The sequence below is a fragment of the Scophthalmus maximus genome, chromosome 17 (genome assembly GCF_022379125.1).
Source record: "Scophthalmus maximus strain ysfricsl-2021 chromosome 17, ASM2237912v1, whole genome shotgun sequence".
Classification (NCBI taxonomy): domain Eukaryota; kingdom Metazoa; phylum Chordata; class Actinopteri; order Pleuronectiformes; family Scophthalmidae; genus Scophthalmus; species Scophthalmus maximus.
Window position 1 is genome coordinate 17,670,001 of NC_061531.1, and position 14,572 is coordinate 17,684,572.

At 49.6% G+C, this 14,572-nt stretch overlaps 1 protein-coding gene across 2 annotated transcripts in view; it reads left to right on the forward strand.

The window, feature by feature from the left end:
* arhgap23a (Rho GTPase activating protein 23a) overlaps positions 1 to 14,572 on the forward strand; it is a 66,052-nt gene that overhangs the window by 4,365 nt on the left and 47,115 nt on the right. The window contains exon 1 of one of the 2 annotated variants that reach the window (XM_047328038.1): positions 8,524 to 8,787. The exons of the other annotated variant lie outside the window; for it this stretch is intronic. Within the exon in view, the coding sequence (XP_047183994.1) occupies positions 8,734 to 8,787 (54 nt within the window). The 5' untranslated portion in view covers positions 8,524 to 8,733. Of the gene's footprint in view, positions 1 to 8,523; positions 8,788 to 14,572 lie in introns of those variants that run through there. 2 annotated transcript variants of the gene reach the window in all.

Below are 14,572 nucleotides of genomic sequence, written 5' to 3' on the forward strand. Positions count from 1 at the left end.
TGTGGCAGATGAAGCGTGCAGGCGTCTCTCGACACTATCACATTCAGGTTCAAGCTTAAAAACTATATGACACTTTTAATGCCTGCGTGCCAGAGTCATTTTCTTCAAGGCTTAATTTTGTATAACTCAGCTTGTACAGGTTTTATCCACTCCCCTGCTTTATTTACAAATCTTTTACCTCTCCACCTTTTTCTTCTGCCTCATCCAAAAGCGGAAACTGAGAACAAAAAAACCTTCATATTACAGACAGTTACAATAATTATTAAAAAAAAACCCACTCGATAATAAAGTTTTAACATTTCCGAGGGGAATGTGACATTCTAGTTTGAGGGAAGTTTGTGAATTATTCTATTCCAGTGGTGCATAGCGTCTGAAAATTTCAAAGTAGCTGTCAACTTTCCAGGAGCAGTCTTCCAGCACTGGAACGTATATCATGTCAAGTGCAAGACGAAGATGTGAAGACGTCAGCGTTTTGCTTGTGAAGGATGTTCGGACGGGGGACGGGGACGGGGACGGGGTCATCGTGTCTATAATCAATTGTTTAAATCAAATGCCTGCAGGAGAGACAATGGGCAGATTGTCCCGTAGAAAGAAACTAGGACATCCATCTCCAGGAAGTGAAACAGCTCCTGCTCCCACGTTGGACCTCAACCTACAATGCTCTTGAGTGGCGACGGGCAATGAATGAGTGAATGAATGAATGCAGATGTGCTGGGGCAGGGAGGGGGTCAAAGGTCGGCCTGTGTGGTCAAAGCCCTTCCTGTCCAGCAGCGCTCTGCGTCAGTCCAGCCCGTGTCAGAGATCCGCGGGCTGACGACACAGGACGAGAGCAGCTGAGGCGGCGACCAATGGAACAGAACAGAGCGACGAGGTTTTATCAGGGGCGCGAGGCGGACGTCCCGCTAGTTGGGCTGGTTAGAGCGCGTTCAGCGCTCTGCCTCGTTTCGTCTCTGACCTCTGGCGGGGTCAGTTTTCCACCCTGCCCGCTCCCCGCCCCTCCTTCGTCCTAGAGTCTGGACTTCGGTGTCCAGGTGCCGCGGGAGGACGTGGAGTCTGTGGAGTCAGAAACGAGGACCTCTCCGCCACAGGACTGTGTCTGAGAGGACAACTTCATTGTGCCCCTGGCCTTGCCCTGCCCCACCAGCATCGCACTGAGCCCCCTTGTGGCGTCCAAACGCAACTGCGGCTCAATTTGTCTGTTTTCCATCTTTTCAGTGGGGGGAGAGGAGGATTATCTATTTAGGGAAATCTGTGCTGAGAGAAGCAGAGGGGAACAGATGGTCGTCTTTTCTTTTTTTTCTTTTTTTTTTACAAAATCCGACCCAGAATAAGAAGTTGTTTGTTTGTGCACGTTGATGACGGTGCATATTTGTGTGTCACAGACACACTCTGAAAGATCCTCTTCTTTCCCGGTGGGAGAAAAGCCGGATTCTTGTGCTTTGTCACGTGCTCACAAAACTAAATATTCTCTCTCCCAGATATGATTGAAAATGGTTCATGTTCCTGAAGGTTGCATGAAGTCAGATTTCCTCCTCCCTGGTGGCCTCCGAACGGGGAACGCCCTGCCTTAAGGCCGCGTCTAGACGAACTTATCTCTTGAGTTTTAAGGCCGTGGAAACGCTCGGATTAGGATATGATCTCCTCGAGCACGCGGGATTATACTGTTCACTTTACGTACAGCGAGAGGTGCGTTCAGGAGACGCTCGGGAGACGGGGCCTCCTCCGTTCATACGTCGCAAAGAAGAGTGTCTTTTCTAGGGACGGCACGAGTATTTTAATTACATCTGTGCACTGGATTATGAAGTGAAACTTTATTCAACTAGAAAGTCACTCAATAGAGAACACGCCTCCGCCAAATGCCCCTGAAGACCCGTCAAGATCCACGAACTATTCCCTGGGAAAGCTGGGGAAAAGACCCAACAGATCTCTCTCACAATATTACAGAACGTGATAAAATAATCCATAAATTGACAGGGTTCTTTCTTGGCCCGTGTCCCATCCCTCCACCAAGTTTCGTAGAACTTCGTTCAGACGTTTTTTGCATAATCCTGCTGAGCAAACTAGTACAGTAATGATAAAACACATACGTACAAAGAGACACAAGGATAGATTCCAACACTTGATAAGCACTCGTATCTTTCAGCAACTGTCCGGCCACGTGTCAAGAGATCTCCTCAGTTTTTTGACATTAAATATGAAAGGGGAGGAGTCATCGGGGAAGTTTTGAGATGTGTGATCACATCAGATTGCAGGATTTTCCCAAAAGGAAAAAAAAAGGAGGAAAAATTCCATTGTGAACTGAGGATGACGATGCATTCAGGGAACACACCAGCTCATCTCATAATAAGGTTTTCCAGTTGTTGTAGCGGGTTATTTTGGGAAGGTCCCTTATTCATCTTTGACCAGCACTCGAAATCAAGTGTCGATTTGTTTATCTGCCGACAAGCGGAGCAACTGGTTCCCGCACTGCGACTTGCACAGACACATGTGATGCCTGTAACTCGTTTCCATTGTATGTCCAGGAAGTGATGCTCCAGAGGCAGGAAGTGGAGCTGTGAACAGGTAAAACACATTTGAAGTGACGGGCAGCGGGGAAGGAAGCTGGCAGCGTCGCTACTGGAACTGCTGGAGCCTCTGTTTATTTTCCAATCGGCTCATGTCAGAGGAGGTGTAGGGGAAGAGAAAGGTGGAGATGAGGCACTGTGTTTGTCTGGAGCGCTGCGGGAGGAGATTAAAATAAGAACCGACTGGAGACGCAAGGGGGGGAAGCTGTCTGCGACACCCGAATATCTCCGGTCCGTTTTCCTTCGCCCTTGTTCCTTTTTATCAGGAAACACTCCCACGTGGCCGCTCCAATCAGCTGTCGCCGTGCGAAGGCCGACAGAAAACTGCACTTCCATGTTTGTAGGGGGATGAGATTAGTGTGTGTGTGTGTGTGTGTGTGTGTGTGTGTGTGTGTGTGTGTGTGTGTGTGTGTGTGTGTGTGTGTGTGTGTGTGTGTGTGTGTGTGTGTGTGTGTGTGTGTGTGTTCTTGGCCTCAATGACTCAGTCCCTCCAGTATCCTTCCCAACCCGAACGCCCAACGGTCTCCGACCGCCGGAGCGCCGAGTCCTCCTCCGACCTGTGTGTCTCCGTGTCGGGGCCGATTCAGTGTCTCCACAGGCCCGGTCGTTTGTTTTCTGTTTGAGTCACCAGGTCCTGTGGGAGAATGAGCGAGGCAGCTGCAGGGGAGACGGGGGGGGGGGGGGGTCGGCGGTGAAGGTGAGGGCAGCGGGAGACTACAGTGAAATGTGGTGTTGGGGGGAGAGAGGACGGGGTCAGCGGGTCAGAAGGGAAAACGGTGGACTAGTGAAATAAGGCGTTTGACATAGTCGTCAAACAACTGTTTGGTTTTTTTTATTGACTTTAAGTTCTTCTGTATATCTCCCAAGAGATATCTGTTGCCCAAAGCCAGTGACTTCGTACGGTCCATAAATATGTGGACGGTTCTCCAAGTCTCGAAACTGCAGAAGTAATTGGGCACTTGGCTACGAAGTTCTTAATCTTGAATTTTGATGAATTTCAAAGCTTTTCGATACGTCGGTACCGTACAGTTACAAACGCCCGCGTGTCCGTCTGAGCCGGTCAGCTGTTTCCTCATCCTCTTGTGCCAGTTGTCCGGCCGGACAGGGAGGACTCCTCCTGTCACTCATCAGAGAGGTGGTGTGTGTGTGTGTGTGTGTGTGTGTTGGGAGGGGGGGGGGGTGTTTACGGCTCTGGCTGGAATCCACGCAGGCCCGGGGGTCGGCGCTCCCTCTCCCCTCAACCTTCCCACAACCCCTTTCAAAGCAGCGTCACGACAGGAGCCTCGTGTGTCAACAGGGCCGAGTGAGACGTACGGCCGAGACCCGAGACCCTCGCATGTCTACGTCTCACTCAACATCCACCACGCTCATGTTTGCACGTCGGACTGGACACTGGACACTGGACACTGGACACTGGACACTGGACTCCTGACTCCTGACTCAGGCCTTAACTGCTTTCAGCAGACACATGTTATCGGGGCCCAGGCGGCGAAGAACCAGCTTTATTACATTTGGAGTTGAGGACAGAGAGACGGGTTTCAGTGGTTATATTAGATCAGCCGGGAGCAGGAGACACTCGGCAGGAGAGTTGCTCATCGTCTGCTTTTCTGGGCCTTCGTCCAGGGACTCCTCCATGAAACGCAGCTGTATCACGTGGAGGGACGGTGTGGAGGCTTAACGTAAACGGTGTTTAAAAAAAGAATCCGGCAGCTACACACTCCCCCGGACTGAGAGTGTGTGTGTGTGTGTGTGTGTGTGTGTGCACGAGGAGGGTGACGGACGCTCACCGAGCGGACAGACACGGGCCAACGGGAGGCGATGTGAAAGAAGGAGGGGGGGCAGAAAGTTGGAACAAATGGAGTGAGCACAATTGATAGTAGCGCAGACGCTCTGTGAAGTGGCCTAGAATGCCACGAGGCAGGGCAGGGGATGGGCAGTCATCATCATCATCATCATCATCATCGCCCCCCTCCATCCCATCCCACCCTCCCTCTCCTCTCGCCTCGGCAGCTGAGGCAGGCATGGGACCACTTGCCGACCGGCCAGGCGAGTGGAGGGAGGTGGGAGTTCGGGGCGCGGCCGATTTGAGTTAAATGGGATGATGGTTGTTGGGATTATGTAATGACCCAAAGGAAAAGGGCTCACTCGCCGTCTCTGGATGATGCTGCCCCCCCCCTGCCCCGTCCCCTTGAGGGGAAAGAGAACAGGGCGTGTCGCCTCACATCCCCATCAGACAGACCGGGGGGGGGGGGCGGCTCACTCGAGTCCGTCTCTGGGACCGTCCCGTCGCCTGAGGCTGTGTGTCAGTGAAGTGAGGGGCTGACCCAGAGACGTGGAGGAGAGAGTCCACTCGCACGTGAAATAAAAGACGCCTCGTTTGGCCCGAACGTGGATACAATTACAGCTCTTTTCCTTGCGCTCTTGAATTATGCTTCACCCACCTGCTCAAATGTCACCCCCCCACCCCCCACCCCCCGGCGGCTGCACTTCGGCGGCTGCACTTCCCACAGAAGAAGAAGAAGAAGAAGAAGAAGTGTCAAAGGGCCCGGACTTGATTTATCCCCCAGCGTCTGCTGCTGGAATACGAAACACATGGGGGGGCAGACGAAAGTGGCCGCAGAGGTAGATCCCTTTATGTGTGAGGTCAGAGGGGATAGAGAAGCGTCCAGCTGTGATATCCTGATGCTCCCCCCCCCCCCCCCCCACAAAAAAAAATACAAGCTACATGAACCTCAGTGTCAGCCGAGACTATCTGTCCCACTATTGACACATCGCTGCGTCTCTTCCGAGCTCCGACCTACATCCTGTGTCCAGTCAGTCAGTGAACCTGCCTCGGCTCGCGTTGCTCCACACGAGTAACCGTGGGCGAAGAAGGGATTTAAGACCCCGTGCGGTAATTATCCGTCTGGGAATTGGGAGATGAGTTGGAGACGGGTGAAGGTCAAGACTGGGGGACTTATGTGGAGAGCGTCCTTACGTGAAGCCCTTTGGCAGCGGCCGTCCGAGCCCAGGCCGAGCCAACCGGGGCCAGAAGCAGAGGTCGAGTCGGAACCGAGAGGAGAGAGAGAGAGACATGTCGAGATAAAGGCTGAGGTTTGCAGCTGCAGCTCCTGGCGTGGGAAGGAAGGGCTCCTGTAACCCCCCCCCCGCCTTCTCTATGACTCCCGTCTGTTTCCCCATAAGGCCGGCCGGCGTTTGAAGTGGCTCTCTGATACTCGCGCCCCTCAGAGTAATGGCAGCCACATGGGCCCCAGTCAGCTCTGGGACGCCAGCACCACATTTGAAAAAAATATCCTTCTTTCACTTTTTACTCCCATTTTTTCTGGAGCGAAGTTCAAATTAACACCAACAGCTATACGTTATGCAACAAGCGAGCACATGATACTGTATGTACTGTACATTGTGAGGCAGCGTACCTTCTTGGCAGCAGCCTAAAGTTGACTCATGAGCGAGCTTCCTCTGACTTTATCGTACACTCATTGATTCATGTGTTCATCCGCAGCCAAACTGGCTAAAAATACATATATATGTCAACACATTTAGATTTCGTCTCTGTCTGGGCATGGAAGGAATTTCTGGCATCGCTCTCCATGAATAATGCTTTCGGTCTTTGTTCAACCCTTTTCTGTCACACGCTGTTGTTGTTGGTGACGCTGATTTATGATCAGTATTCTTACATCTGAAATGATGGCGGATGCGTTTGTTGTCATTATTAATCGGCAACTTATTTAATGATCAAATCTCAAATATTAATATTTGCTTTATTTTAGTAAATATTTTATGTTTTTCTAAAACACACAATTAATAATTTAACTGAAGAAAAACAATCTCAGCAGATTATTTGACGATCACAGTAGTGGTTAGCTCCAGTCTTTGTGGTTATTGAAGTCGCTCTTTCCCTTTCATAAACACACTTTAAGAACAGGAAGTCAAATTATTTGTTAGATAGATAGATAGATGTACTACTATCTCAAACTGGGAAATTCTGGTGTCACAGCAGCAGGTATCAGTAACACACGATGCTAATATAAAAAATATCTAATAAATATAAGTGTAAACATATAAGAACTGCAAAAACTATTCATATTTCGTGGCGCTGGAATGTAACTAACTACATTTGCTTTATTAGTCTTCAATGAGCACATCATAGATGACTAAACGTTGTTATTAAGTCAATTATTTTATTGCCATCGACCTGATCAAACATTAAATTTGCCACTCATATGTTAGTAATTCAGACACTATTAGCCAATAATATATTATTACCTCTGGCTTTCTGCCAGTCTGCCAACTGTATTTTTTTTTATTGCTCAGTAAAGTTTTTACTTGGAGCTGAAGTTTTCCACAGTGTGACGCTGGAGCTCTTACTCCGGATAGGAAAAGAATTTAAACTTGATTCATTTGATTGATGATTGATGTGTTGGTTTTATTTACTTCCATATTATAGTTTTTTTTTTTACTTGTCCTCACTGTTCTGCTGCTTTGGCAACAGTCACCCCGCCCAACCCAACCCACCCGCCCGCCTGTGTCGGCGCAGCCAGAGGGAGCCCGCACGCTGCGGGTTCTGCAGGGCGGAGCGCACAGATTAACCCAACGCACCCATTTGTCTCCCTTTCAAATCTCCACAGCAGTACACGTGCATCACTTCCGGGGAAGAGTTCCAACATAAAAGCTCCCCATCCCAATTTTCCCCGACATGTATCACGTTGACAGATTGCGTCAGTGTGTCATGAATGTTATGTCTTCGATTGTAAAATATCTTTTACACTCATATGATATATATTAACATTTCGAGAATAAAGTCGAAATAGCCCTAAACGGCCGTGTTGTGGTACCAGTTCAGCTAGCTATCAAGTTAACTGACGTTAGCAAAGCGACGCTAGCTTCGCTAACTGCTCGCCTCAAAATTCATTCACGGTTGTTTTTGCAATTGAACGTGATCGTGTCAGGACACACGTTGACGTTCATCTGCAAACCCGCGTCGTTTCTTCCAGATTCAGCATGTCAATAATAATAATATCGCAACTTTACAACTTGGTTAGCAGCTAGCGCTAGCTTAGCAAACTGGCTAGCAGAACATCAACATCCGGCTGTTTGGTGCTGCTGAAAAGGGCTTCCGGGTCACAATTTGCGGCTTTATTCTCGATAAAATTTCATAAGATAAGATGAGATATGATAAGGTAAACCTTTATTCGTCTCACAATGGGGAAATTTAAGGCATTACAGCAGCAAAGTGGATAGAAGAATATAGAAAGAAATAAAATAAAAAAGCAATAGGTATGTACAGAATATAACAGAAAATATAAAAACGATATATAAATACTATATACAGAGCAGTAGCAATAGTTGCACATGGAGAATAAATATAACTATTGCACAGCTTCTTATTGCAGTTTAAGTGTACCAGTGAATTATTATTATAAATTATTATTTGAACTTTATTCTCGAAATCTTACATTTCGAGGATAAAGTTGAAATGATAATCAATAATTATAATTTTAAAAAATCTTCCTCTTATCATTTTCGTTTGCTTATGCTCTTCTAATACTCTGACCAATCCATCAACATATTATTTATTGTTTCCCGGAATATTTATTCACCGACTTGTTTGAGGGGGCGCGGGCGCAGGGAGATTTACGCATCTTCCCATCATGATGAGTAATCACGCAATAATTGCGGAGCTTTTGTTGAGGCGCAGACCAAAAAAAACAACAACTTGTTGGTGAACTTACTTTGAAAGCGGCGTCTCCTGACCCCCCCCCCCCCTCTCTTCCTCCCTCCCCCCGCCTGCTCCCTGTGTTTTGACGCTGCTGCAGTCCGTTTCCAGGCAGGCCGCCGCGCACAGACGGATTTAGTTATGTACGACTGATGCGGTCTGGCGGAAGAAGAAGAGGAGGAGGAGGAGGAGGAGGCAGGGGGGAGGAGGGAGGAGGGGGAGCGCAGCAGTGAACCGGCCGAAACAACGGCAGCGGAGTGGGATTCTTTCGGGGGGGAGGAAGGAAGGAAGGAAGCGGCTGGTTAAAGAGTTGGAACGTTATAAAGTTTGAGTGAGTTCGAGCGGAACGGTTTTCTGCTCGCCATCATCTGCCTCTTCTTCTTCTTCTTCTTCTTCTTCTTCTTCTTCTCCTCGTCGTGTTGTTGCTGCAGCCGAAACAGTTTCTGCTGCCCAATGAATGGAGTTGCCTTCTGCCTTGTTGGAATACCTCCCTACAACGAGAACCACGTAAGTAGCGACACGCGGCGGACACCGACACCGACTCCGATACCTGGCGGGGCGGTTATTGTGTTCGGGACCGTGCGGCGCGCAGCGTTACGCGCGGGGCGGCGCGGGGCTGGGTTGGACCAGGGAGCGTGATTTCCTAAGAGGATTAACACTAGTCTACATAGCCATCGTGTACAGTACACACACTCTCTCTCTCTCTCTCTCTCTCTCTCTCTCTCTCTCTCTCTCTCTCTCTGCGACACATACTGTACAGAAACCAGCGTGTTTGCTCTGCAGCTCCTGCGCGCGGCCCGAATGTTGGTTCAGCCGCTGAAACCGATCCGCGCGGGTCCCCTCGGTCTTTTGTCCGCCTCTTGCTGCTGCTGCCGCACCGGGGCGGCTCGCCCTGGTCCGCCTGCACCGGACGGGACGTCCCAGGCGGGGATGGTGCTGTGCTGTTTAGAGCATCGTGTTCCTCAATGGCGTCGATGCTTTTAATTGGCTGTTTTTGGAGCTTTGTGACAGAGTTCTGTCACTTCAACCTGGAAAATTGTCTTGTTGTTGTTGTTGTTGTTGTTGTTATGCCACATGAAACTCGAGCCACCACACACACACGCACACACACACACACACACACACACACACACACATGAAGAGACATCGGTCTGTTAACCTGAGAAAGATGCTTCTCTTCTTTTTCTATATATCCATTTCCTTTATAAACATACATTTCTACATATAAGCAGTTGGATTATATGACAAAGAGTTTCTGGTCCCCGTCCCCCTCAGTTTGCATCTTTCCTCTAAGATCAAACAGTCTGGCAAAAAAATAAGCTTTTGTGTGGTTTGTCTTTGCTCAAAGTTTGCTCAAAGTGTTGTTAAAGATGAAACAGGTATATGTGTTGAATTCCTCCTGTGCTGACACCCGGAATGTGTGTGTCCAATCACTGATGTGAAGTCATGGGGTGCGATATGTCAGTCTCTGGGCGGTGGTCTGGTGTCCTGGTGTGTGTGCGTGTGTAGTGTTTGGTCATGTCAGGGAGTTGCTGACATTTGCTTTGGTCCTATGCGTATGTGTGTGTGTGTGTGTGTGTGTGTGTGTGTGTGTCCCTCCTGCGTTGGAACATTTCTGTTGGAAGTTTTTCCACCTTTGCTTTCTTTTGTGTCACTGAGTTGATCCTCTCCAGCGAAGAACCCCGATTTCCTCCTCTGTGGTTAGTGTTTGCGTGTGTGTGTGTGTGTGTGACAAAACTGTCACTTTAATCAACGGGAACTCATGAAACTCATGTAACCGTTAGCGTACTTCTTCTTTCTTCTTTTTCACCGAGGCCTCTTCGCTGACCTCAACTTGTCTAATTTCAGCCCCTGACCTGTTTCATACCTGACCTTTGACCCTTGCATGTCTCCGTCAAACAGCCCAGCAGAGAGAGAGTTTCACCACCGTGGCAGCCGCTTTGAACTTAGACTTAGAAATAATACCATGTACACAAATTTTCTTATTATCTCCTCATGTGATCGAGGGACAATCCGTTTAGACGCAGCAGATAAAACTGGAACTGGGATCTCCTTAAGAGTCTAATATGTCAAAAAAGGAGACGCAAAGTTATGCATTCTTTTCTGGTATCTGAGCACAAAGAGGCTGAAAGTGTCTGGTGTGATGAGAGAGCGGTTATGATGATGTCGTCCAGCGGGGGACTGGTGTAATGTCGTTAGCAGGCCGGGGCTCTAATGGTTTGTGGGTGAGATCGATCGGGGGGTGGGCGGGGCCAGAGGGGCAGCAGGATGAACAGCAGGATGAACAGCGCTCCCGACAGGCTAATGCCGCCACGCGAGCCACGTGACGATGCCGGGGAGAATTGATCGATGACGGGAAACACGAGAGCGCTTTTATAAAAGTCTTGAGCCGAGCCGGTCGATGTGGAAGCACGTGTGTGCCGCCGGGTTCGTGGGATGCAAGCGCAGACTAACGCAGTTTCCCTGCAGACTCCAGATCCGAGGCTCCTGGGGATCCGAGATACCGATACGAGAGCGGCCTTTCTACATTTGATAGCAGCATGCTCAGGTGGAGGCGTTTGGCCGATCCACAAACAACGTCTGCTGATCCAGCTGATCGCGGGACAACGAACCACCACCAGAGCTCAAACACACCGCACACACGGGGGCCCATGTATCGAGTCAGCAGGTCCGGGATCAGTCCCCGGACCCGGTTTAACAGCGTTAACCGAGAGCAGCTGCGCGATGCTGCAGAGGAAAGCATTTTCTGTGATCGCTTGCAGATGGCTCCTCACCACCACGTATAGCAGGGGCACATACCACAGTCGACGATACGAAAAAAAAATTATATATGAACGGTCGCCGGGTTATATTTTTCCATTCGTCCTCGTACAGTTTGTTCTGCAGATGGTCGGATCGTGGGCGAGATACATTTGAAGGATGATGATGAAGAATAACAATAAACGGTAACACTGGGAGAGAAGACAAAAGAAAAACAGCAAAAATGTTGAGGAAGCAATGCATTTTGATTACATCTGATTATTAATCGTTTCCCACTCCACTCAAATCCTGGCTTTTTTTCTCCCTGTAAACTTCCTGCTCACAGTCTACGGACGAACGCAGCCTGAGACAAGAGGCGGCAAGTTGACATTGGTTTGTTTTTGAGCCGCTGTGGGTCAAAGAGCTCTGAGAGTCCCTGGCCTGCTCTCGTACTTTTGAGAACGACAGTTTGTATATGTTAAGAATTTAATGCAATCTACATATTTTTTGCTCTAAGAGACACTGATGCACAGCGTGTCCTGGCGAAAGTCAGCAATGCTGAGAATTTTGGAGCAGCCTCTGAAGCCTGTGAAGTTGGAAAACGGCACAAATAGTTTGACAAAGTGTTTTTTCCATCGACTTATCTGTTAGTATCACGTTTTCCAACATGTCAACATCTGTCTGACATGTTTCCTCCTCTTTCGGTTGTATTCCAGCCGCAGGTACAAACATATTCTTCATGTTTTCAGGTTGAGGGTTTTGTTGTGTGGCGTCAGTTCGAGGGGGCCGACAGCAGACTCTTGTGTGATACAGTGTTCCCCGCATCAGACCGTTAACACCATTTTAAAAACGCCTCGCGCAGCTTCACACCTCCACCCTCCCGCCTCCGCACCGTCACCTCCGCCACATTCCTCAGCTCCGGGGCGGCCTGGAGAGACGACAGCTGCGCCCGCCGCTCACACACACACACACACACACACACATCGCATCCCCACGATCATTAACCTGGAGTGTGAGTGTGTGTGTGTGTGTGTGTGTTGACACACTTTAATCACTCTCGCACAAACACACCCAGACACACATTGGAGCACAGGTGTTCACAAATATATATGAAATCCCGTATATGTTTACAACACACGTACAGAGTCGGACTTGCACACACACACGTAACTCATAATCTGGACTCAGGTGCGTGAAACGTGGACACACACACACTCACACACACTCGCACACGCACGCACACAACACACGCATACACACACACACACACACACACACACATCCTTGATGCCGTACAAACATGGTGCAGCCGGTGTATCGGTGGGCGAAGGACATCAGTCATCGTTGACCTTGTTTGCCGTGGTGGTGTGTGTGTGTGTGTGTGTGTGTGTGTGGGGGGGGGGGGGGGGGGGGGGGGGGGGGGGGGGGGGGGGGGCTGATCTGCAAAGCAGCCGTGTTTCTGTTGCTAATGGATCTTTATTGATCTCCCTCTACTCCATCACACTACTCTCTCTCTCTCTCTGCGAGTCCAACATGACTTTAAGTAATTAAGTAAATGGGTGTTTTTTTGGGGGGAATTGAATTATTGAATAGGTCGGTGAATTTAATTCTTATCATGATCCTGTTTTTCAGCTCCTCTCCTCTCAATCCGTAGTCCTATTCAGCTCTGTCTGGCAGTATCACATGTATTTTCTGTGTCGGCTTGTTCCAAATCTTTATTGAAGTCACATGGTGGGAGCCGGGCCTGGCTCCAGCCCTACCAAAATCCATAAAGGATAAGGCGGTATAGATGATGTACAGATGAGGTATTTTGGGGAGAATATTTACAGAGAAACTCATGTCAATCTTCTGATACGTCAGGAGATCTGACACTGATCCGATGCCGCCATTTAGTTTTTCCCTCTTTTTAAAATCTCATGGGAACCTTTTATTTCATTTTATGTGCGATGATAGGATGAGGCCAGAGAGTTGTGCGACGCGAAAAAGCGAGAGTGGTTCTCCCATGAATAAAATTGGTTTAATCCGAATCGGCGCCGGTGCTGATCCAGCAGATCGGATCGGAGCATGAAGAGATGTGAAGAATGTTGATAAAACATCATTTCCAATGGTCGGCTCTGCACCGTTCTTTTGAGATGTTACATATTCACAACAATTATAACGAGGAAAGAGTGAATATTAGTTGAAACATCGAGCGGATTTGCTTCCTCGGCGGCTCTGGATTCATTCAGATTTCTGCTTCCGTGCTTTTATTGAAGACGTGAAGTTTAGTTTCCCCGGTACCCGGTCGTCAGCTCGTCCTCTCGGGCGTCTCCATGTGGCGGCGGACTCCCAGGTGCTGCTGGGAGGTTTTTTTCCTTTCGCAACAAAGCTTCTCTCAGCAGCCGACGAGAGCTAATTAGATTCCCCCCGTCGATGGTCCGGCCTGCGTCAGCGCCTCTTTGTGCCGTCGGCTGCAGAAGGAGCTGCGCTGATGTGTGCGCGCTCGCTCTGCCGTGCATGGAAACGTGGGGCCGCCGTGCCGCACTCGTACTGTGCCGGGGGGGGGCCCTCGTGTGGACGTGATGCTCGACACACGGGAGCGGGAGGAGGAATGGAGGACAGGTCGCATCTTGTTCTGCAACGCAGACTTGACTCTGTCTTGTGTCTGTCTGCCCGGGATCGGCCTGGAGGCAGCCGGGCGGAGGGTCTGCATCAGGTTAAGGGTTCAGAGGTCAGGGCCCCCCCCCCCCGCCGCTCGTCACACACTTGGCCCCAAGTAAAGAGGCTAAAGAGGCGGGAGGGGAACGCCTGTCACTTGTGTGCATCGGGGGGGCCACGGGGGTCAACCGGGGGGCCGTCATTCACATCGTCCTTGCTTTGTCCTCCTCACGTTCTCCGATGTGGAACCGCGCGTCGCATTCTCCCCGCTGTTTACATATTTTTCTGCAAAGAGCACGGCCGATGAGAAGGAGTGCGTGTTTGACAGAAAGCTGAATAGCGCCCTGTGTCCTCTCCTTCTTTTTTTTAAGTTATGAAAGAACAGAGGGGATTGCACTGGAATGTGCGATAGACGGTGAAGGAGGAGGAGGAGGAGGGAGAAGGAGAGGCAGATGATAAGCAAAGTAGAGCCAGTCCTGATGACTCACGGGGGTGGGGGGCGATGGCAGTGTGACAGCCGGAGCACAACGGCGGGAAAGTCTCTTCACAACCTGCAGGAGAAGCTGCCAAATCTCACATCGCTCTCTCGTAATAAAAACAACCTCCGAGCGCGAGGGAGCGGAGTGTTTATCTACACGCCGTTATCTGCTTGTTAGTTCCTCCGTAAGCTGACCTCCGGCGTCTCTTTAAACGAAATAGTCGTTGTAGAGTTGTATGCTCTACTTTGGGCTATTTCTCTTATGATCAAAATATTCCGAATATTCTCACTAGAAGAGTCTAAAACTAAGAGGGAGGATCGCAGCGTTCCAGACGAAGAAGAGTAGTCCTCCGCTGCGGCGGCAGCAGTGCGATGCCGTTCGCTCACTGTAATTCAACTTTCAGATCAGCTCCTTCGTACCGTACGTGGCAGTCGGCC